Genomic DNA, 22,165 nt, shown 5'->3' with positions numbered 1-22,165 from the left:
AGGTAAGAGGATGACTCACCATGGCGGATACCATCAGAGAAGGCAGGGTCCTGGATGGCTTTCTTCAAGAAATTTAGCATCGACTTCAACAGAGCCGCCCTCTGGGGGATACACTGCATACCTGGAGAGAGACAGAGTCATATTGATGATAGAGTAAAATGATGACAGGTGTTTTTTGTGTGTGCTGTACATACCTGCACGAGGTGTATTAGCAGCACTGCTCTGTGCTCTGTGGTCCGCCTCTGGTCTGGAACCAGAAGATGTGGACGGTCCAGGGCTGCTTTCCATGGCAACTTCTGACACTGTGAGAATACATAAAATAGGAAATAAACAAGACAGCCGGGGTGTTCTTTATAACTTGGCAGTACGGATGAATATGCTGGAAGTTAAACTTTAAACTTGACTTCATTTGTTATGGTTAAAAGTTTTCATTGGTCTCATTAAATAGCGACTTACTCTCCATGTCTGTGTCCATGTCCTCAGACTCCACAGCTGCACTAGGCCTCTGAATCTTTGGCTTGATGACAAAAGGGCACTCTTTCCTCGACAGGTCCACCTCATGCTACATATAACAAAGTAATCGACGGAGCAAAAAGAGGTAGAATGGGTGAGTCCGCAGGTTTGGCACAAGTTTCTCTGAAGGCTACTGTGTCAGGAATAGAGAAATGCAAAGTGCATAACCAACCTCTAGCCTGCAGATGAAAATGGAAAGGCCGCTGTGGGACTGAAAGGCAGCCATGTCAAGGTTGGTGATGAGGTCCACGACCCGCACTGCTCGAGTCACAAAGGTGATCTGGTCCTGCTCATCACCCAGAAACTTGATCACCTGCAAAGTGAAAGAAAATAAAAGCGCTGACTTCAGTTTTTTGAAAATAAATCATGAATGGTAATAGTGTCTCGGCAGGAACAGGTTGTACCTTCAGGAGGGCTTCCATCATGCCACATGAGACAAGGGCTTCCCCTCCAGCATCATAGCTAGCCAAGTGGTAGAGGAATGAGAAGAGTGCAGTGGCAAATTGATGTGGGTACGGTTCCATCAGAGGGTCTAGGAAATCAAAAGTTAACAAAAAGGTTATATTATAATTGATTATAATCCCATCCTTTACTGCATCACACTTGAAGTTGGACACAAGGTTTTGGCCACATTCTCACCAATCATTGCTTGTATACAGTTGCGCACCAACACAGGCAAGAAGCCATGGTAGGAGGCCGTGCCGGTGCAGTCGATGATGTTTGAAAGCTTGGGCGTCCTCTCCAGATGAACAATCGAAGTTAAAGTGCGCAAGGATGCTGCCTTGATATCCTGAAGAACAAAATCATATACAATCATTTTACAAATAAGGCAACACTGCTTATGCAGCATAGGCATTAAGTGCAATGACATAACTACATAACTGACTACTTTCTTACCACAAGCTGTTTGTCTGTAATCTGTAATACATCCACCAGCTCTTCTATCAAGCCATTATACAGAATACTGTTGGCTGACTCTTGGAGTGCGTTTGAATACACTGCGAAGAAAAACAAAAAGTCAGCGAATAAAACATGTAGAAAACTTTCACTTTCACTTCATCTGCGGTTGAACGCTTCTACTAACCCAGTATAGAGATGGCATGCAGTCGGGCTTGCACTGCCTGCAACCTCTTCTTGTGATTTGAGAAACCATGGGCCAGTCGAATATGTGTGAATAGCAGGGTCTGCTTGTCTTTTGGGATGTTATACATCACTGTGAGCGATTCCATGATCTCAGATGGGCTCTCTGAAATCTGAGAGACAAAACACAATGTGTATGCTGAAAAACCCAAGCTATTACTATAATACTATCAACTGTACATGACAAAAAAACAGCCGTACCTTGTCAAGCTGCTCGATGTGAATATAGTGTAGTGTGTTACTACTTGTCTGTTTGGAAAAAAAAAAAAAAAGAGTTCAGAAAGGTGAAGAAAGATGTTCAGACATCAATACAATACACCAGAAATCTATTTTGATATAATAACACAATGAAAGTATAAATAAATGTCTTTGTCTTTACCTTCCTCTCTACTTTGACCTCTGGGCCTGGTTCAGCGTAAAACTCAAAGTGCAGCGTGGTGGCACTGGGAGGGTACTTCTGCTCATGCAGCAACAGGGGCAAGATGGTAAGAAAAGATAGTTTAATACTATATTTTATATTCTTTTTATGTATTAACATAAGCAAAAAGGCTGTCAAATAAGACATATAGCACACACACATGAATGTACTACAAAGTTTTTCCTTTGCTCGCATTATGTCTATTCTATTTGAAGTGGCTTGTGCCCATGTGGGCTTAGCACCTTTGAATTAACTTGAGAGACAAACTACCTCTACTATATACATAAATACAGTAGCAATACACTATATATTTACCATAGTACTAATAGTACCATAGCTATAGGTAGCTGAGAGAAACAGGGATTGAACATCACCCTGTTACATTCTTACCCCCATAGGCAGATCCCTGCAGCACTCGGCCAGACCAAAGCCATTCTCCTTTCCACCCCAGCTCTGCAGAAGAGAACAAAACAACTTAACAATAAAGCTCTTTCACTTGAGGGACAGCTGGAATCATAGAAAAATGAAAACAATGGCATTCACTAGACCTCAGCCAGGTGTTGCAGACGGGCCAGTAGAGGTGTCCTTTTGTCGGATCCCAGTCTTGTGATGTAGTTGGAACGCTTACTGAACACATAGAGCAGGTTCAGCACAGACAGGACCACCTGCATGTCACATGACGCTAGCAAGGTGGTTAAGTGCTGTAAAGGGGTTGGGAGTGATAGATAAAAGAGGGTTAAAGTTAGTGGGATGCTTTACATTTTCCTCTTTGACACATGTGCTGTCCAGTAAAGCAGAGTAGTGATCAAAATGCCCTAGGGACAAGCCTACCTCTATGGAGCTGTACAGGTGCCTAGAGAAGCTATACTCAATGAGCAGGGCTGTGAAGTTGAGCACCGCCAGAAGCAGTGCTTTGAGCTGTCCGTTGTCAGGGCGGTCACACACCAGCAGCCATGACATGTTCTCCACTGTCTGGCCCGCATCACACAGAATGCCATCAAAGCGGTCCAGCAGATCCACCCAGTGGTAAAGCTCACACTGTTTAAGACAAAAATATTTTTCATTCATTAATCAAGTAAAAGGCGACATTTCCAAATCTTTCTATTTGCCTCAAATACACATGAAACTGCTTTCAGAATATGAAAAGGGTTTTAGGGTGGATGATAGCAAGTAAGAACCTAGTATATGACAGATTTCCCTACAGTAAACCTGATATGAAATGCCTTGATTCTTCACAACACAAAATGATAAGTCAACCTAAATGTTATATCATCTGTCATTTTATCATTCAAATGTCAATACACCCGTTCACACAGCATTGCTTATTAAGATGTATTCATGGATTCAGTCGCAGCACAGCAGCAAAAGAATGACGACTGTTTAAAATGTACTTTTCTTTACCTTGCCAATATTCCAGGTCTTGATGTGCTGGAGTTCAACCAGCAGTTGCTCATCACTGCATGCCTTGAGCTTCTCTATAAGTATCCTGCAGTCGGCAGGCTATTGGTTCAAAAGAAGGACAAAATAGTTAGCGAAGCAAGAGCACTATGCTTTCTTTTTACTAACAAAGTATAACACACTTTAGCTATGTAGTGACATGCCGAGATGTTAAGATTTGCATTGCCTTTGTTTTCTCATAGTAGGGGGAGATCCACTGACCCACAATATATCTGTCCTGCTAAGGAGCAGGGTCAAACTATGACAATCACTGCCGAAAACTGAGATGTGTCACTGTTATTACGTTACTATTATTATGACAAATACTAAATTACGAGGCTCTCCTTTTATATAAAAAAACATCACTTGGGTTGTGCCTCCATTATGAACTCCTACCATGGTAAAGATTAGCCTGGAATTCCCAACAAAAAACAGGGGTCTAAGAATGATCACACAGCAAGTATTCTGCATACTCACAGCTTCTGTAGGTGTTTTCTTTAACTTGCTTCTGTCGACCTTCATTGTCGATAATCTCTATTTGTTGCTCCTGTTGAGAAATGTCAATGTCCATCAGATAAAAAGTCATGATGCATTCTAATGCGCTATAATCAGAACATAACTACTTAGATTTTTGATTAATAAATACATAGCTTGTAATGTACTTACAGAAAATAACTTGGCAATACCAACTTAACAGCATTTTCCAGTCATGTTACCTGCAAAATTATGGTAAAAAAATAAATAAGCAATATTGCCTTACATGGAAAAGTACAAACTGTATTTTATTAAGATGCACTCTATATCATGAGGTTCATCAATGATCAACGCTATTTCTAGGGCTTTATTCTATAGAAATATGTAGCAGCCACCAAATGACTGATCACAATTGTTAGTTGAAAGGTTTAATGATACTTTATTTGAGTAAGTTATCTAGGCGAGGGGTGATCATCACAAAGCAGACCAAGGCAGAGCATTAGCTAGTGACTAGCTACCGGCTAGCTAGCAACATACGACACAAAGTTAATTAAATCAGGCTGGGCCCTATTTGATGGCCTAAATAATTTGTCCAACATTTCACATACGTGTGATTCAAGGGCTATATCTATAAAACACTTTGCTACTTTAATGTACGCGAGCCCACCATCAACTCAAGTGACTTGACGCTGACAGGTAAAGTTATAGTTACCTAGCTAACAAGCTAACGTCACTCTTGCTAACATCATAACGTTATTTACCTATTATTAACAATTCACGGTACACATATTGAACAACATTTACTAGACACAAACAAGAATGATTTGGAATTTGACAGACTAAAGACTAAACAAAACAAGTTGGAAATCTCAACGTATACAAGAAATCTGTCGCTACCGTTTGCTTCGGAGTTGATGTTAGCCCCTGACCAGCTAACAGTGAGCTACCGGTAACGTAAGCAGATGGTCTTCTCTTGAAAGACTTCAAAGCATTTGAATATCACCAGACCTCATAAAAGTCAGCCAAGCCAGAAACAAGTAAAGTGTGTACTTAACGACAATCACATATAATATAGCTACCCAAAAATCAAGCCGATTTAGCCATTTGCACCACAGCTGTCAATCCAGATTTCATATATTCACCATGCTGTCCTGACCTGACTCTTGCCTAATTTAGGTCGGGGCTGCGCAGGCCGCAAAAGAAGCCCGCACTCCCCACTCTAGCATCATCCAAGCTTTCGGTAAAAACGAAACCGTAAACACCAGTCGACGACCAGCAACAGTAAGGCGAGTGTGTGTCAAATAGCTGAAGCCAGGTAACGCTACTTTGCTCAGGCTCTTACCCTGGTTCCTCAGCTAAACAGTCGTAGCACGCGCTAGCTAGCAGGCTAACTGCCGTTAGTTGAGTCGCGAGCAGAAACGCATAATAACTCGCTGAATCATTGTCGGACGGGTCTAACGTGACACTGCGAGTTTTGTTTTCAATTTTCGTTCGGGCAAATTGACAAAAGGCTAACGGCTCGGTAAAGAAGTATGTTCATCCGTTCGTTGCAATAATTTTCAGAGTATCCGCGCCTGTTTCCATAGCACATAGGCACTAGCTGTTGGCACAGTCATCATGACTCTGGGTAGTGTGCAAAAAGTGAATAACGTTACGGCAGGGAATGAGTAGCCACTGTTTATCGATGCAGAGCATGTGAATAAAGGGCAATTGGCCCTCTGAGCAATACATTACCCTAACATTTTATGCGGTCCTTGCCATTAAAGATCAACTAAAGTCTCCATCTGAAAACAACAGCAGGAAACGACCAACAAACGCCAGAATAATTATGAATAGGACAACATATTCGTTCAACTGCAACTGATTGTGAACAACAGAGCAATAATAAATTCAAACACAATGCATCAACACAGTTATAGTACAGTATTTGATGCAGGCATAAAACATTTTATGTTAGCCACATTCACATAACATGTCCCTGGCCAACACTGAATAGCTCAATATACAGGCAATCAAGTGCAATAATAATTTTCCAAATGTCAGCCTTTTAAATGTAAATTAACAATATCCAACACTCACTATTGCAGGTGTTTGGAGAGTTTATCTTTTCACATTTTTAAGAACATATTTGGTGAACCATTTGACTTATATTGCTTCTTAAATAAAAATATAGAATAAAATACACAATGTTGTGTGATTTTTTTTGTATTGTAAGAACTAGTCAACATTATTATTGTATAGTGAGTTAATAAATAGTAGCTCATTGGCATCATTTTTACTGCTGTATATTTCATTAAAACCGAGACAAAGCCTCCAGATGTGTGCCTTGCAATATAATACATGCAATTCACTGAAGCCTGAAAATCTGTGTTCACACTTTGGGGTTTTGAAAGTTCAAGAATATCAAGCAACTACACCCTTAATTAGAATATCTAAAGGGATATGAGAGACTGATGCACCAATCAATGAAAATCAGTGGCACAAAGAAAAAAAAAAAACACTCATGAATTGACTGAATGATGAGTCTGTGGACACATTGTGTGTTTCATCAGGCTTGTTACTTCAACTTCTCTAAACGGAGTGACAACCATTATATTAAAATTCAAGAATACTTGAAGTTGGAACTAATTTAATGTTAACTCCTTTGCAACATCTTTGGATCATCATGAGAAATGTTTTCCATATAGCTAACAGATGATGCTGTAATGTTAGCATACATTTGCTTGTCACAAATATTGACATTGTCATGTTTACTGACAGACGTGCAAATCTAAAATTGCAGTATATACATGGTTTGTACTAGATGCATTTGGCCCATATTTCCCGATTTTAAAGATAAAATATTTATATTACTTGTAATGACATGATTATCACTCAAACCTGGCTATAAAATAATTTGTGTAGCGTGTTTGGTCACAACATTTCAACACCATAAACAAATTTTAGGAAAAAATATTAAATAATTTGAAAATCACTATCAAACTCTCTTTGTTTCTCTCAAATATTGAAGGTAAATCATTGTATCCCATATGTATTCATGTGTTTCACTTGAGCAGTTTTAGTCAATGCAGTAAATAGCAAGCCGTACATACCAGAAACTGCTTTGGTTCAGTAGCTCCACCATTCTCATCGTTGGCTGGCTTTGCAGTTTCGTTTAACTATCTGAAAGACAAAACCAATCAAATCAGAAAAAACATTATAAGACAATTGAAGATTCTTGATCAAAACACCTGTTAATACACTTTAACTGCCAAGTTTCACACAAGACAAATCTAGCGAAAAGGAAAAGTATTAATGGCAGAATGAATATTTGTACAGTTTGTGAGTAATTTAAATGTATCACTCAGGAATAAGAACAAATTGATCCAATTTATCTGCCACCAGGTGGTTCATCTCAGACTTGCCTCTGTTATGTCTATGGATGCCTCAATCAAATTTATTGTAAATGTCTGCAAGTATCAATGAATAACACATTTCAACACTGCTTCATCTACTACAATGTATCCTGATTTTTTTGGCAATCACTATGTCTTAATCATCTAGTACTTAGTGGTAATTATAAATGAGAGCATGTATATGATCACAAACAAGTATCTGATACTATCATTACATTTGGGGTACGAGTAATGCTGGGCAATATGACAATATATATTGTTAAAACAAATATGAAAATGTCTATCGTATGTGTTTTTCTATATCCTCTCCATCATGATGTCACAAAACCAGCGGCGGAACTGCTTTACGTTTATTTTTATGTCATTTTGACAATGCTTTACATTCTATTCCTTGCATGTGGGAGTGAACCTGGAGCGAATCATAGAGGGAGGCGCTGTTTATTAATATGGACATTAACGTGCAGAAAAGGACTCAGCCCAAGCGAAAACGTAAACTCAGTTTTATTTGTCAAGTATTTAATTCACACAGGATTATCCAAAAATAGGTTTTACCATGTGGTTATTTCATATGGACTAATTATTTGTTAAATTACCAGAGAACATGCTACATCGTGATATATATCGTTAAAGACATGAAAAATCCTATATCGTGATATGGGATATCGTCCTGTCCCATTAGGTATGACATTTAGCCATATCGCCCAGCCCCAAGTATATTTTAGGTAATTGATTTATAGGTACGCTTTTCAGATGCCAATGCTTTAAAGTTAGGGTTTGGAGTCCACTGCTGATGCAGATCACCTTTAGAGTGCCAGCTATTAACTTGCATTAAATCATAAACTCGGCCTTTGTTTTGCTACTGAATGGATCAATACACTATCCAACACTCTTTGCAACAAGTCGTCTCCTCCTGATCTAACGCCATCACTATGGTAACTGATTATGAGAATGACCAGGCCCAACGGGGATGCGGGCAGGTCCGACCAATTTACTTTGTGTTTAAGTTGGTTTGTCTGTTCACTACGAGGCATCCATAACTTGCTAACAAAGACTTGTAAATATGATATACTTTAGCATTTAACGTTATAAGCCTATTGGGCGGTATGATGCTTCCATTATCAACAAATTCAATTACGACACGTCCCTGAATGATAAAATACACAAATAAGTTCAACAACGCAGATTTAACGTTAATACTAGATACAGACGTAGAGAACCGGTCTTCTGAAACAGAAAAATACAAAAATGGCCTTTGATAAATCCTTAGTTCGAGTGTTATTAACTTTGTTTGCCAATATCATTGAGGTATATCTATCCAACGTTACGCAGTAGTTTGGACGAGTTGGCCCTAACATTAGCAAAGTTAAAAGCTAGTTAGATGACGATAGCAAGGTTCACTAGCAGTTATGCTAATGTTAGTTACTTCGGCTCCAATCCAGCTTTGACGGCTAACGTTAGCAGGTTACTAACAGTCAAATCTGCAACATGACACAAATTTTAACTCTCACCGCTTATCGGTATTTCCTTCCCGGGGAACAACGGTAGCCATTGAACGAGATTACTGCTTTGACTTGTAGTTGTAACGTACGGAGGCGCACATACCCACACAGTGAACATGAGTGTGTGTATGTGTATGGCATGTATGTTTGCGGGTTTCGCGCGAGCTAACTAGCTAGCAGTGAGAGCTCCGCACAATGCTCTATCAGTGGGATCATGGCTAAATTAAAAATGGCGGTTTACACAGCATAAGATCCGTACTTTACCCTTAAAAAGACACTACTTTTGCGGTCTTGGATCCAAGTGAGGGGTCCGAATCATCGACAGTAATTGTTAGGGAAAAGTAACGTAACCACGAGTTAGTCCAGACCCCTGTCAATACCATGGAATAAGTCTTTCAGCTTACCTCGAATGCGTGTTACATTTGCTTCTCCATCTTGCACTAGCGAGTGGTAGGGCAGTTTGGATCTCGCGAGATTACCTGCTGCTGCGTTTACCCAGGGCACTCCCAGGCAATTGTTGTAGGAAAACAACGCTACTGCGTTTTTCGTCTAGAACAGGGCAGAGCTCCGATTAACTGGTATTTCCAGCCTAACCTTATGATAAGAAGTGTAAACGAAAGCAGACAGCAGAATGATTCTTGCTTTAGAAAATTATATTAATTCATCTTAATATAAAAGTGTACTGTAATTTCCCGACAATAAGGAAATGAACACTGACTTCAATGACTAACAATTACTTTTTTTTTAAATAACAAATACCCTCAACCAGTACGGTATTTGGACTGGAAAAGTTATATTCAAGTGTACAGTAATTCTTTTAAAAAAAAAACGAGAAAAACTTAAGATGACATCACTAATCATTCAAAAGTAATATGTATCATGACTTATAATCAGCATTAAATTGTACTTCCATTGGAGTAAATCAAGGAGTGTAGATGTATTTAATACACATAACAACATAATATTACTTGTATCTTTGTAAGGACTTACTTTAAAAGCACACTTCTTAAAACCTACTTTAGTAGAGGATATGCCTTAATTTGATTGAAGCACTGCAAACAGAGTACCATTCATTTGCCCCACAAATCACATTTAAAAAAATCAATAACAAAGAAATTTTGCCAAAGGTATATTTTATCTGTTCCAGGTCGTATTTAAACATATGTTTAAAACACACAGTACACACCAACACAAGAGTGAATATTAACAATAATCAATATAAAACTAATTGGATGAAATAAAACAAAGGTTTTTTTCGAGAACACTGCCACTATTACACAGACAAGACAACATGACAAACTATGCATTACAATTACTGCGTACAAATATAAAAAATGAACTATTTCAGATATTTTCCAAATACAGCAATGTATCATGTACAAGTTATTTTAAGAAAGATTTCAAAGTTTTTGAACTATAAAAGAACTTAAATTACAACACATATTTACATATCAATGAATATCCCGCAGCTTCACAATGTTGTCACACGGTTAAATCTACACTTCTGACAAATTGTTTTCACTAGTACATTCTGGGTAAGAAAGCATATCTCTAAATCTGTCCCAAGAATACTGCCAACACTTGGGACACAAATTATGGCAACTTGCAGGAAACTAGTCACTTCATCTCAATACTTTCTGCTCTCCCAAGGTAGCTATATAAATTACAAATATTACAAATATTTACAGTAACAACTTAAATTGTAAAAATTCTAACAAAGTAATGGCTGGAACTTTTTTACATATAGTAAGTGGCTGAAAATAATTAAAGTAGGGACAAATAAGATGAGGTTGTACAAACATTGTACATTAAAACAGGCTAAGAGTGCTGCCTTGTTAAATAAATATGTTCAGAATAAATAGAATCAGGTGATGGTACTCTTGGCATCAGTTGAGTGCATTCTATTTTATGTGTATAGCTACAGTATATGATGAAAAATGGGGTACACAAACATGGCAATTCTGTAAAAGAAATGCATACATGTGGCAAACTGTCAGATGAGCACATGAGTACAATTAATTTTTGCAAACCTTTTTATTGTGTGTAAAGTTTGTTGCCCTGTTATCATCATACCACACAATAATGCATTTATGAGGTAAAATACAACTAAATATAAAACTAAACCTGCATGACTGTGAAGGGGATTGTGTGAGGGCTGTACATGATTCTTTACACGACTAGAAAATGTGTTGTTTTTTCTTTCCCTTTTAAAAAAAATATAATGGACAGTAGAATGTTTTTGCATAAATATAGCCACTAAAATAGCTTTAACAAAAGAAAGTATTAGGGTTGGTCAATTAATTAATCTAGTTAAATCAATGTCAAACTGTCATTTTGAAATACATAAAATATCCTGTGGCATAATATGCCTTAATATGCCAATTTCAGGTTGTATTTTTATTTTAAATTTAATGTGCATTCAACACATTACAGCAAATTAATTAGTCACCTTTTGAAAATAAGTGTAATGTAGATATGAACTGGAGAACTGGAGTTCCAAAATATGCTATTAACCTAACAAGGTAATTGGTGTAGGACAAGTTTAAGTGGGGTTCAATAACAGGTGAAAACAGTAAACAAATTTATCTAGAGTACAAAATATAGATCACTATCTCTTTAGATGAACTTCCACAAAAACCTGTCTTTCATTCCCTCTTAAAATTCTTCAGCCACATTTCCAACATCTCTCACAAGAGAAGTTTGCCATTGCGGTGTATTTTCAAAATTTTTCCCAGTCTCTGTTTCGCAGTTGCAAGTCCTTTCTTTGGACGTTTCCCTAAATGAAAGTAAAAGGAGAAAATACATGAGAATAACTGCTGTCACAGGGATATAAAATTGTGCTGTCAATGCTTAAAGTCTATGCTTACCTTGACCAACCCCTGTCGTGCCTTGGCTGGCTAAACCTGCAGGGGATGCACCGGAGTGTGAGCTGCTGTTCTGTGGAGACAGTGAAGGCCGACGTGAAGTAAGGAATACACCAGGGGCCATGGCTCCACTGCCTCTAGGGCCTCCGGGACCAAAAGGTCCTGGCCCTGCTGTGTATTCGTGGTCCATCAGACTAGCAGAGTAGTAATCCATCCTCCTGTCTGGGCTGAAGTCTGGTGCAGACTCTGGAGCAGGTGGTGGTGAGGGTGGGGCTGGCTCATTCTGAACAGGGGGAGGAGTGACGACAGGAGCAGGAGGACGCTGCTTTTTTGTGTACTTTCTTTTAGCAGGCTTTTGCTGTTCCTGGATCATAACCAAGAAAAACAAGGCAAGAGTGATTATCTTTTATCACTGGCCAGATAAATCAAAGATGTTTCTTTCTCAACTCACTTGTTGTGCAAGCTTGGCAGCAGCTGCAGCAAGACCAGTTTCTACTGATGCGACTCTTGCCCCCTCCCTGGCTGGACGATCCTGTTTGGGAAGGGTGGGCATCACCCTGGCTGTAAATGAAAACAAAATATCAAGTGATCAACCATCAAGCAAGAAGCAAATGCAAACGTGATCTGTCTAGCTGATGTGTTTTATCCAGGTACCTTTTGGGCTCCAAGGTGTGTCATCCCAGTTTTTCTTCCGCTTCATCTTAGCCTTGTTAGCATGGTCCTCCTCATCAGACTCCAGGGACGGGTAGACTTAAACAAACATTTATTACCATAATTTAGCATTGGCTTGATCAATTAAAGCGATTAACACTAGTACCTTAAATGGCATTGATTTGTACAACAGCAGGTATAAGACAGAGCGTATTGCTCACCATAGTCTGAATCTTTAAAACAGGTTCCCAGAGTCTCTTGCTCATCTGGACTGTCATCGTCGCTAAGGTGACGGGCTGGCCGTTTAATTGGCCTTTTCCCAGGTCGCTGGATGACAGGTTTCTTCTCAGTACTTCCCGTCTTTTTGACCCCTCCAGTGACCCATACAGCCCTACCACCCTTTTCCTTGACTTTCCCTAATCCTTCTGTCAGGCCTCCAGATATAGATAAGGGAGATGAAGACGAGGAAGATGAGGATGAGGAGGGGGGGTTGGCCATGGACAGCATACCCTGAATGGCATCACGGGTACTTGGAGAGGCAGGCGCTTCCTCACTGAGAGAAGGACAGAGTAGAAAAATAACCTCCTAAACTTAGTGTCATGTCAGAGCAATTGCAAATATGTGAACAATGCAAGTTTCAAAGGTTACTGAATTCTTGCAACTACAAAGTGAGACATTTATTCCCACTTGTGTTCTAAACTGTTGCTCCAATCATTGCTAGCCATTGCTATTATTGCAAACATCATGAAACTCAAATTGAATGTTCCTACTTGCTTTTAAAATACCATCACAGACTCTGCCTGGATTTCAGTTTTGAAACAAATACAATAATAAAACAATTCCTGGTGATCAAAGATTTCTAACCTGAGTGTTGCTGAGTCGAGGCCTGCCACTTGCTTGCTGGCCTTTAACAAGTCCAGAATGCCCCCTGCGCCACCCTTCACTCCATGGGCAGCTAGTGCCTCTTCATCTGTGGTATAATCCTCCTGAAGCCACATGTATAAATATGATTTTCAACAATTGAACCACTTGAGTAATCATAAGGGGGATAATTAATGACACATATAACATAACAAAAATAATGCTGTGGGGAGAGGTTTTCTGTGTATAACGTACAATGCCACTGTTAAAAACTGAGAGTTAATAAGACAGCTTTTGATTACAAATCACAAGCAGCCAATCCCTTTAGAAAGAGGAACAACGCTGCCTCCATAAAAAGCATTATGCTGTACCTGTTTGAACAGGTAAGCAGTAATAAAGGAAAAGATAGGATTGCTTTTCCAACATATATAATTTCAACAGATGATCTCAGCTTGATCAAACTGCGATATTATTTAAGTGGAGGAAGTGGGAGGATTTAAGCAAACATCAACAATGTAAACTATGAACATCATTTGTAATGAGCTGCAACCCGGTTTGTTTGGTAAGCTAAACTCAAATCAAATCTAGTTTATTTATATAGCACATTTTATACAACATGCAGACTCAATGTGCTTAAAAACAGGTAAAAAAAATCATACATGACAAGCATGTAAAATAGGAACATAAAACATAAGAAGACACTGTGCACAGAAAACAGATTTAAAAAAGCACAGACAACAGCAAACCCGGCACACCCCACCCGAGACCCACCCACACAACCGGCCACATGACACAAACTGGCCACAAACAAACACAAAAGCCTTAATGTAATTTTATCTTGCAGTTTGTAATCTTAAGAAAAAAAAAGATAAAGTACATTTGTTCGACAACTTTGACATTTTACTTAATGCCGTTCACTGGCTACTATAGCATACTTATAGGATTTATAATTAGCTCCAGGAAAACCAGATTGATGTTTTCAGTATAATCTCACCTCAATGTCAAAGTCGACCTCCCCAGGCTCTCTGATGCGATTGGGGTCTGAGCAGGGTTTGGCTCTGGGCAGCTTCCTGGGAAGTCCTGATGGAACATTTTAACACAGTTAGGTTACCGCAGCAAGGTGGCTTTGAAACCAGGCTAAATTAGTTATGACTTTTAGTCAACAGTTCAAGCAATCAAACAGCTAATGATCTCTATTAGATTTTGCTGGTAAGTTAATGGAATAAAGATATTATATTCACAGTAATGTATAAAGTCAAATTCTCACCACTTAGTTTCTTCTTCTTGTTAGCTCCTGCAGGCTTGCGTCGTGGAGGAGGAGTCTCATCAATCTGCAGCTCATCCTCAGACTCCAAGTCAGACAGACTGGATCCCTCCAGGGCAAGATGTTTGTAGTTTCCAGCACGTCCTGCACCATTACTGCTGCCATCCTTTTTTCTAAAGCCAGAGGATCAACAGGTAAGAAGCCAAACCTTTGATAGGACCACTAAGATAACAGGAACACAGCCCAAAAGCTGCACAGCTTACCCTTGAATTTTTCCATTGGTCAGCACAAGTTTCAGTTTGCTTTTATTAATCTTCCCTTCAAACTCCTCTAACGGAAGATCCAACTAGAGAACAGAGAATTGTAAGCAAAGATGAGGAGGAAACAATCAAAAAAGACAGAGATGGATAAGCATTGCCACTTCATCAAGTGTACCTTGCTCTTGTTTTTGGATTTGCCAGGTTGAAATTTTTTGAGTGTATGTTTGGTGTGGATCTCAATGAGGTCCAGTTCTCCTGCTTCTGCCTTCAGTAGCCCCTTCTGACTCTTCTTCTTGGTTCCTGGAGGCCCAAGACCCCCTATCACCTCCTTGGGCTTGGGTCCCTTCTTTTTTCCAGGGGGGCGTCCTGAATTCTGAGAGGTGGTTAGGGGAGCTTTAGAAAGTGGCGAACCAGGAAACTGAGGTCCGGTGCGGCCAATGTTTTGTTGGAAGATGTCCTGTTAAAATAGAAAGTAATGTTAATATTGAAACAATGCTAAAAACATGCACACATTTGTTAATCGAGTACATACCTCAACCAGACGAATCTCCTTGGCCAGGTCCTTCACAAGTGTTTGAGTATTGATGGTTTCTGGAATCTCCACTTCATGCTCTGCTAAAGCCTGAGTGTAGGGAGATAAAAGATCAATCATATCACACAACATTTGCAAGATAAAATAAATACTATAAGGCCTTTAATAGTTTTCTTTTGCTGTTATTAAAAATATGAAGGCGTTGTTTGACTTTCTATGTTGTATGTCTTCTTCTAAGGTTTAATACAACTCTCCCATTGGTCAGTATAAGCTAGAGTTAGCAGCTGGTTAGCTTAGCTTCAGAAACACAATCAGCTTTGGCCAAGTATATGAAAATGATGTCAAGTTGATGCGTTTTGTATACACGGTATTCAGGATTTCTTAAAACCTAAGAAATAAATAATCTTATATGTAATTAAGTGAATTTATTGGTGTTACAGGGTTAATGAAATTGTAATACTGATTTAAATGGTAGCGCCTACCAGAGGGGAAACATTGGAACATGATGTGATGAGAGTAGAGACTAGGGAGAACCTGTTCAGCTTCAGGTTGTTCTGACTACAGAGGGCAAGCTTTTCAACCCCCTGTCGTTATAAAAACCCATCACTGTCCAGGATGAGGTTAATAACACTTGTCTGGAAACTGGGGCAGATGTTGGTGGAGAACACTTCTAGGGCGCTGTCGAGGCTGACTGTGATTTATCCCACCTCCTTCCTCCTGTTTGTCAGAAAGTTTGTGATCCAAAGACAGGTTGAGGATGACACCGTGGATAAGTTTGGAGTATGTTTGACTGTTTAATCACTCAGCTAAGCTAATCGGGTGCCATCTGCAGCTTTATAGATATGAGATATGGGAATGACGTTCTTACTTAACTCCCTACCTGAAAATGTATAAGTTTAGTTCACAGAAAAAAAATTTAATGGGGCTTTTTGAACTGAATTGTCCTTTGCGTTACCCCTGTTGAAATGTAATGACTAACATAAAACTGTTTTTATGTAATAATAAGAATTTTGCCATTGCAAGTCTACTCCATTTGTGAGAGCTTGGCATTAAACTAATTAATGAATCAAATGAAGAGGACAGACTGACACACGTAAAGGTTGATGTATAGCAACTGAATACCTCTTTACGTGTCCAGCCGCGAAAGGCATTGTTCAGTGCCTTAGCTCCATGAACCAGGTAAGTGGCAGGGTGTCTGCGGTTTTCTCTCAGACCTGTGAGACAGAATAGTACAATAAACAAACAGTTACACTCCAGTGGTAGTAGACGTAATGATATTTTGACACTCACTGATACTTACCTCTGAATGTGTCAAGAAGGTGCTTTCCAACATACCAGCACACCGTCTCAAAGTTGGGAAATCTGAACAAGTCCGCTGTGCTTAATCTCTTCTCAATTTCATATGCCCTATAAGTGATAACAAAGCACAGAGAATGTCAGACATTAGTGGTTGATGCTTTAATTGTACAGATTACCTCTGCAGAGATTTGACCTGAAATTAAAAATAACTTAACCAAAGAATTGTACGGCCATGGGATAAGAAAGTGACCAAAATTCTCTTTGACAGAGTTTTCAGAGCCATGAAGGCAAGGATCTTCCAAATGTGTAGTCTTTGATATTTCCCTCAAAAAGTGATGCAATAATGACACTGAAATGAAACTAACCGCAGCTGCATGTCAATGTTGAGACTATGTAAGAAGTTTCCTCCGAAGGCCAGGCAGTCCACTGGAGTCAGCACAGCATGAATCCACCCTGGAGGACAAACGCATTGCAAACAGGAAACAATTTTTAATTCAGACTTGTTTGATCATCACAGATCTGCATTTTTTCTTGTAACAAACAAAAGAAACAAAAACTTTACCGCTTACCTGTTGGTATGAACAAGGTGTTTCCTTGTTTGACAGAGCACTTGTAACACATATCAACCTGGTCTCCAAAGAACATCTCATTCTGGTTAGATGAGGAACTCCACCGCTCAAAAAGTGCCAAGTTAGCTTGGGTGGGGGAAATTAGGTAGAAGATTTTCTCGCCCTGAACAGATAGACAGACAAACTCTTAAAATAATATCAATCAATTTTAAAAGAGAGAAAAATATGTTTTGCTGTCAGTGACGGAAACGGATTCTTCCTCTTACTCTCAGGACGTGGTACCATACTGAGGTTCCTCCAAAGTCAATATGGAAGTCTGTGTAGCTGTCCTTCACTCCCATTAGGCAGTACTTCTGCACGTTGGGACGTTCAAATACAGATTCCTCAGGCCAGAGGTTTTCCACCCATGACAGTTTCCTCACAATCTTTGGAGTCTCCACCAAGTTTGAGAGCCTAAAACAAATCCCCAAATCATCATTAGTCTTCAAAACACAACATCCATAACAACACAACTTCACTTAACCAAATAAGTTCTTTGTAATTGCTTTTTTAAGATCAACTAAATGTGATAAACAAGTAACATTACACTCAAGAAACAAGGCACTGCATCACAACTACAAACTGTAGAGTCAGTAAAAGTGAAATGTTAGTGTACCTGGTTTCAGAAAACTCCAGGCTGATAACATTGAGCACTCTGTCTCTGTTGGGGCTGTTGTAATATTCGACAAAGTCTCCTAAGCGCATCTTCATATCGGATTGGCGAGACACATCAATAACATCGATCTCTTTGTCTGAACCTGGATTTAGAACAAAATCAACAAATTGAGCAGTGTTAATGACTAGTCATGTCCAACACAACAAAGAAACTACATTTCACTTGCACAATGCACATTCATTATCTTAGAGAATGGTACAGATCAGTCAACCAAATGTGTCAAAACTTTACCAATGTAGTGCTCTACATCATTGACGCCAAAGGATGCTGGAGGAAGGGTCATGCCTAGACCATCTCGCCTCAGCACCATGACAGGAACACTGAATGAATGCTCTTCCAGAAACTCGACTGTCAGCTGGGCCCCAGATGGCTTCAGCAAGACTTCATCCGCACTGTCATAGAAACACGAACACACATATGCACAAGTTTTGATTTGTGATTACAGAAATAAAATATACAAACAAGCCTCATAATGATGTTAAAGTAATACATAAGGTTTTCAACAAGCCTAAGAGCAGAAACTTTGGGAGTTAAAAAAAAATAACACCAAACATGAGGTCAGCAGAGTTACACCTGAACAAGAACAAGATCTGTCTATGAAGGATGTTGTGAGAGACTTACTTTGGGAAGGTGCGGCTCCGTAGTTCCCTGACAAACTGTACGCTGCCAGTCTTAACAGGCCGACTGGGATCTCTGGCTCCAGCAGCACCACCATCTGTCTGCTTATTTCCTCCACGACGTTTGCGCACTGAGAAAAAGAAGAGGGACCAAAAAAGTGTAAAAATAAAGCGAAAAGGTCAAAACAATTTATAAAAGAGAAACTTAAGGAATGGTTACTTACTGACAGATGGCCCATGGGTGACCTGACAGTTGGGGCAGTGATAAAGGTCAATCTCAGCTGCTTTGTCTTCCTCTACTCCAACACAGCTACACAGAAAACAGTTTTGTATCAGACAAAGAATATGCAAAACAGACAGCTGAGCCATGACCAAATAAAAATATACTAATAGAAGTCATGCAAGAAAGACAACAGATATGATCACATCATAAATAACGAAATGTTACAGTTGATTATAGCACACAGATGACAGTATGATTAAGACAGTGTTAAATCTGAAAATGACTTACCTTCCATGAAACCAGTCTTGACAGATGTCACACTCTATCATGAAGCGTGTCACATCGTATGGCAGACGACACAAGCAGTAAACTGGCACTGATGCCATATCGTGTGTGTGTTTGTGGGGGCTAGCTTTAAATAGTCACCAATTTTAAGGTGTTAAAATCTATTCAGATGCAAGGGACTATTAAAAATACTAAATGGTTTGTTAACTCTACAGAAATAGTAATTTAATTGTTGAACTGAACTTTAAATCTGCCACTTCACTTGCAGATTCCTGATACACATGTCCACCGGGATTCACTTTGAAGCCTGTTGAAAAATACGAGGAAAAAAACTTGTTAATAGCTCGCCGTGTGAAACCGCAGCATAGCTGGTGCACTGCAAGCTCATTAGTACATAACGTGAGAGCGAAGAAACACTTCAAAAACTGAACGACTAACGTTAAATCCTGGCGGAAACGAGAAAGTTAAGCAGTCAAGTTGCTTGGCAACTTTAACGAAACTAGTCGTTTCGGTAGCATAATATAGTCAACAACATGTTCTTGAGACTATCAAAATATGACATACTATCACAAAAAATCATTTCAGGGGCAACTGTTAGCTTAACCCTACATCCTTACCAGATTTTAGATCAGAAATATTTTGTTCATTTTAAAAATACCATTAATTGTAAGAAGTAGCCCACTGACAGGTGATAACGATAGCTCGCTGTTTGTAAACACACTATACCCCGTGAATGTAGTATTGCTAGCGAAGCACTAACTCGTTTAGCAAGTAAGCTAACGTAAGCCACGATAGCCACCGATGTAGCTAACCATAGCATTTATGAGGATGTTAACTTTAATTTGCACAAGAAAACAATTTGTGCAATTAATTTAGCTTTAAAACTGTAAACAAATTCCTCATGCACCTGATACAGCTGACTAATTTCAGCCGAACAAAAAAGAGTCGTTAGCTAGCCACACTGATCTTACACGCTAGCAACTCACCGACGTCTAGCTGCGGCAGGCCAAGCATTCAAAAGCCGTTGTAATCCTTACGCAAGCTCGCGGGTAGCTGCGGCCTTATTATGCAACGTAAATTATAGTCAATTTGCTTTACCACATTTTTATTTATCAACTTAGTAATGCCCGAATATAGAGGCCAGGTCCTGAATTTCACATTGACCCAGAAAAACGAAAACCTGAAGAGAACTAAACGAGCAGAATAACTACAAATAACGGCGTAATAAACTACATCAACGCCATTTCAAAGGCTGTAGCGTCAGACCGTTGTTCGTCACTGTCGTTGCTGTTGAAAGAACAATAAAGTTGGAGACAGTCAAATGCGGAGTTGCATTCAGGAGAAAAACGTTGCGGAATGTTCAGTAGAAACAAAATATCCCATAGCTTTACAGTAGCCTGCAAAATTGGTTTATTTATAAATAGATTGATAATGTGTATATTACGATATCCAAAAGAAATGAAAATTTAAATACAATGATGACACGTTTTATTAGATAACTTTTGAAGTGTCAAAAAAGACAATATAAACTGTCTTGCAGCTATGGCTAAGCCTATACAAGTACTCAATACAACTCTTTATATGAATTTTAGTCTACCATTATTGTAAATAGCCAACAAACAAAGCTTTTCTCATATCAATATTGTTTTTCAAGATACGGCTGTTCTATTATTGTTAACATTCAAATAATAAAATAATGGACTTATCTTGGATGCACCCCTTTACTTTTACAGATATAGATTATTATGTTTTTAACGTATTTATTCCCAATATTCTCATGTTTTTGATATGCAATTATTTTACTATAAATCACATTTGCCCCAAATGCATGTTGTATTAAGATTATAAAATTAAAGTTCCACTATGTCAATGATAATCTGCTAACCTTGTTTGAAAATGTCATGAACCGACTTGGATATTTGTGTTATTATCATGTTATACTATTCTGTGCTTATTGTAAAATGTAAATGTTGTGTTACTTTTATTGTACTGCCATTCTGACAAAACTCACCTTTAACAGAAACAAAAGCTGACAATATCTTTATTCAGATGCAATCAATCTTAAGGTCCAAAAATTGGTCGATTCTTTTTTTTTGTTTTTTCTGCAGACATCAGGTATTTTCTGGCAGGAAGAAAAATCAATAAAAATGTAGAAAGTATGCTATATAAAAATATACTAAATCTATAGTAACTTACTTATAAGTGATGCAAACACTTACCGGATATACATGACTTGCCAAGCTGAAATACTGCACAAAAATAACACTTGCAATTTAGTATTTTGATGTTTAACATCATTTATTTTGATTAGTTACAAAACATAAATAAAATCAACAGTTGAATTAGTTACAATTTACAGAGGCTAAATCATCAGCAACATAGTGTATTTTTTGAGAGGTTTCTCTGCCCAAAATGTCCTTTTATCACTGGTTCTCATTAATGTCTTTTTGAGACTCCCAAGATTTTTGTTTCATTAATTTTAAAGTTTATTAAGGTTTATTAAATCCGACCTGCAGCCCAGCAGGAAAGTTTGTGTTAATATATATCTTCAAAGTTGTCATGGCTCAAAGCTGACTTAAGTCTACAATTTTAAACAAATCTTAAATGACCCTGGCCTGTCACGACCCACAGAGGTATATCAGGGCAGGGGAGTCCCACGTAAACAGGAATGAAAACCAGTGTTTTCTAGTTTCAAACAACCTCTGATTTATAATGATGAGAACACAATTTTACAATTTGTACAACCCCAGTTCAAAATACAAAAATAATCTTTATCTTTTAGATAACATTTTGGTAACACTTCAAGGACAAAGCCAGCTCCACACCATGAATCATGATCATTAAGCTGTAGCTTGCGGTCAACATGTTAGTATCAGACATGACAGCACAGTATCTCACCTTCACTAATAATGAACTACAACTCTGTGACAATGTGGGTTGTGTTGAAAAGCAACAAATACAGAAAATCATTGTTATTTCCTAGGTTATGCAATTGCAGTGTCTGAACAACCATACCCTTAAGCACAAATCATTCTTCCTTATAATTGTTTTTACTCACATTTAGCAGTTTATTACAACCGGTACAATCTCCTGTTTTCAGTGGCACACAATCTCTCTATCATTATTGAAACAGAATTGCTGCTTTGACT

At 38.6% G+C, this 22,165-nt stretch overlaps 2 protein-coding genes across 13 annotated transcripts in view; both read right to left on the bottom strand.

Annotated features, from left to right (window-relative positions):
* Positions 1–9,330, bottom strand: part of huwe1 (HECT, UBA and WWE domain containing E3 ubiquitin protein ligase 1) — a 35,221-nt gene extending 25,891 nt beyond the window's left edge. For 11 of the 12 annotated variants that reach the window (XM_069660611.1, XM_069660618.1, XM_069660608.1 and 8 more), the window contains exons 1-18: positions 9,281–9,330; positions 7,075–7,144; positions 4,175–4,224; positions 3,986–4,055; positions 3,473–3,571; positions 2,903–3,109; positions 2,620–2,772; positions 2,462–2,524; positions 2,033–2,110; positions 1,855–1,902; positions 1,598–1,766; positions 1,411–1,511; positions 1,153–1,303; positions 918–1,045; positions 686–826; positions 457–562; positions 195–302; positions 20–121 (exon numbers count right to left, since the gene is read on the bottom strand). In XM_069660611.1, the coding sequence (XP_069516712.1) occupies positions 20–121; positions 195–302; positions 457–562; positions 686–826; positions 918–1,045; positions 1,153–1,303; positions 1,411–1,511; positions 1,598–1,766; positions 1,855–1,902; positions 2,033–2,110; positions 2,462–2,524; positions 2,620–2,772; positions 2,903–3,109; positions 3,473–3,571; positions 3,986–4,030 (1,699 nt within the window). In that variant the 5' untranslated portion in view covers positions 4,031–4,055; positions 4,175–4,224; positions 7,075–7,144; positions 9,281–9,330. Of the gene's footprint in view, positions 1–19; positions 122–194; positions 303–456; positions 563–685; positions 827–917; positions 1,046–1,152; positions 1,304–1,410; positions 1,512–1,597; positions 1,767–1,854; positions 1,903–2,032; positions 2,111–2,461; positions 2,525–2,619; positions 2,773–2,902; positions 3,110–3,472; positions 3,572–3,985; positions 4,056–4,174; positions 4,225–5,061; positions 5,126–7,074; positions 7,145–9,280 lie in introns of those variants that run through there. The other variant, XM_069660609.1, reaches the window with a different exon arrangement.
* Positions 9,331–10,001: 671 nt separating this feature from the next.
* On the bottom strand, positions 10,002–20,281 carry phf8 (PHD finger protein 8). The gene is made up of 22 exons (XM_069660429.1): positions 20,003–20,281; positions 19,020–19,323; positions 18,733–18,818; positions 18,513–18,639; positions 18,123–18,283; positions 17,832–17,973; positions 17,443–17,629; positions 17,177–17,339; positions 16,973–17,060; positions 16,609–16,715; positions 16,431–16,522; positions 15,309–15,398; positions 14,952–15,233; positions 14,780–14,862; positions 14,520–14,689; positions 14,247–14,332; positions 13,256–13,377; positions 12,613–12,944; positions 12,395–12,490; positions 12,192–12,301; positions 11,744–12,104; positions 10,002–11,652 (listed from the first exon to the last, which is right to left on the bottom strand). The coding sequence occupies exons 2-22, from the start codon at positions 19,115–19,117 to the stop codon at positions 11,564–11,566; spliced, it is 3,072 nt and encodes a 1,023-aa protein (XP_069516530.1). The 5' UTR covers positions 19,118–19,323; positions 20,003–20,281; the 3' UTR covers positions 10,002–11,563.
* Positions 20,282–22,165: the final 1,884 nt, after the last annotated feature.

The sequence above is a fragment of the Semicossyphus pulcher genome, unplaced genomic scaffold (assembly GCF_022749685.1).
Source record: "Semicossyphus pulcher isolate SPU_LCO1_2020_fin unplaced genomic scaffold, fSemPul1.0.p SCAF_13, whole genome shotgun sequence".
In the NCBI taxonomy this organism is placed as follows: Eukaryota; Metazoa; Chordata; class Actinopteri; order Labriformes; family Labridae; genus Semicossyphus; species Semicossyphus pulcher.
The sequence above is the reverse complement of the archived record's forward strand: the minus strand, read 5'-3'. Positions and strand labels throughout refer to the sequence as shown.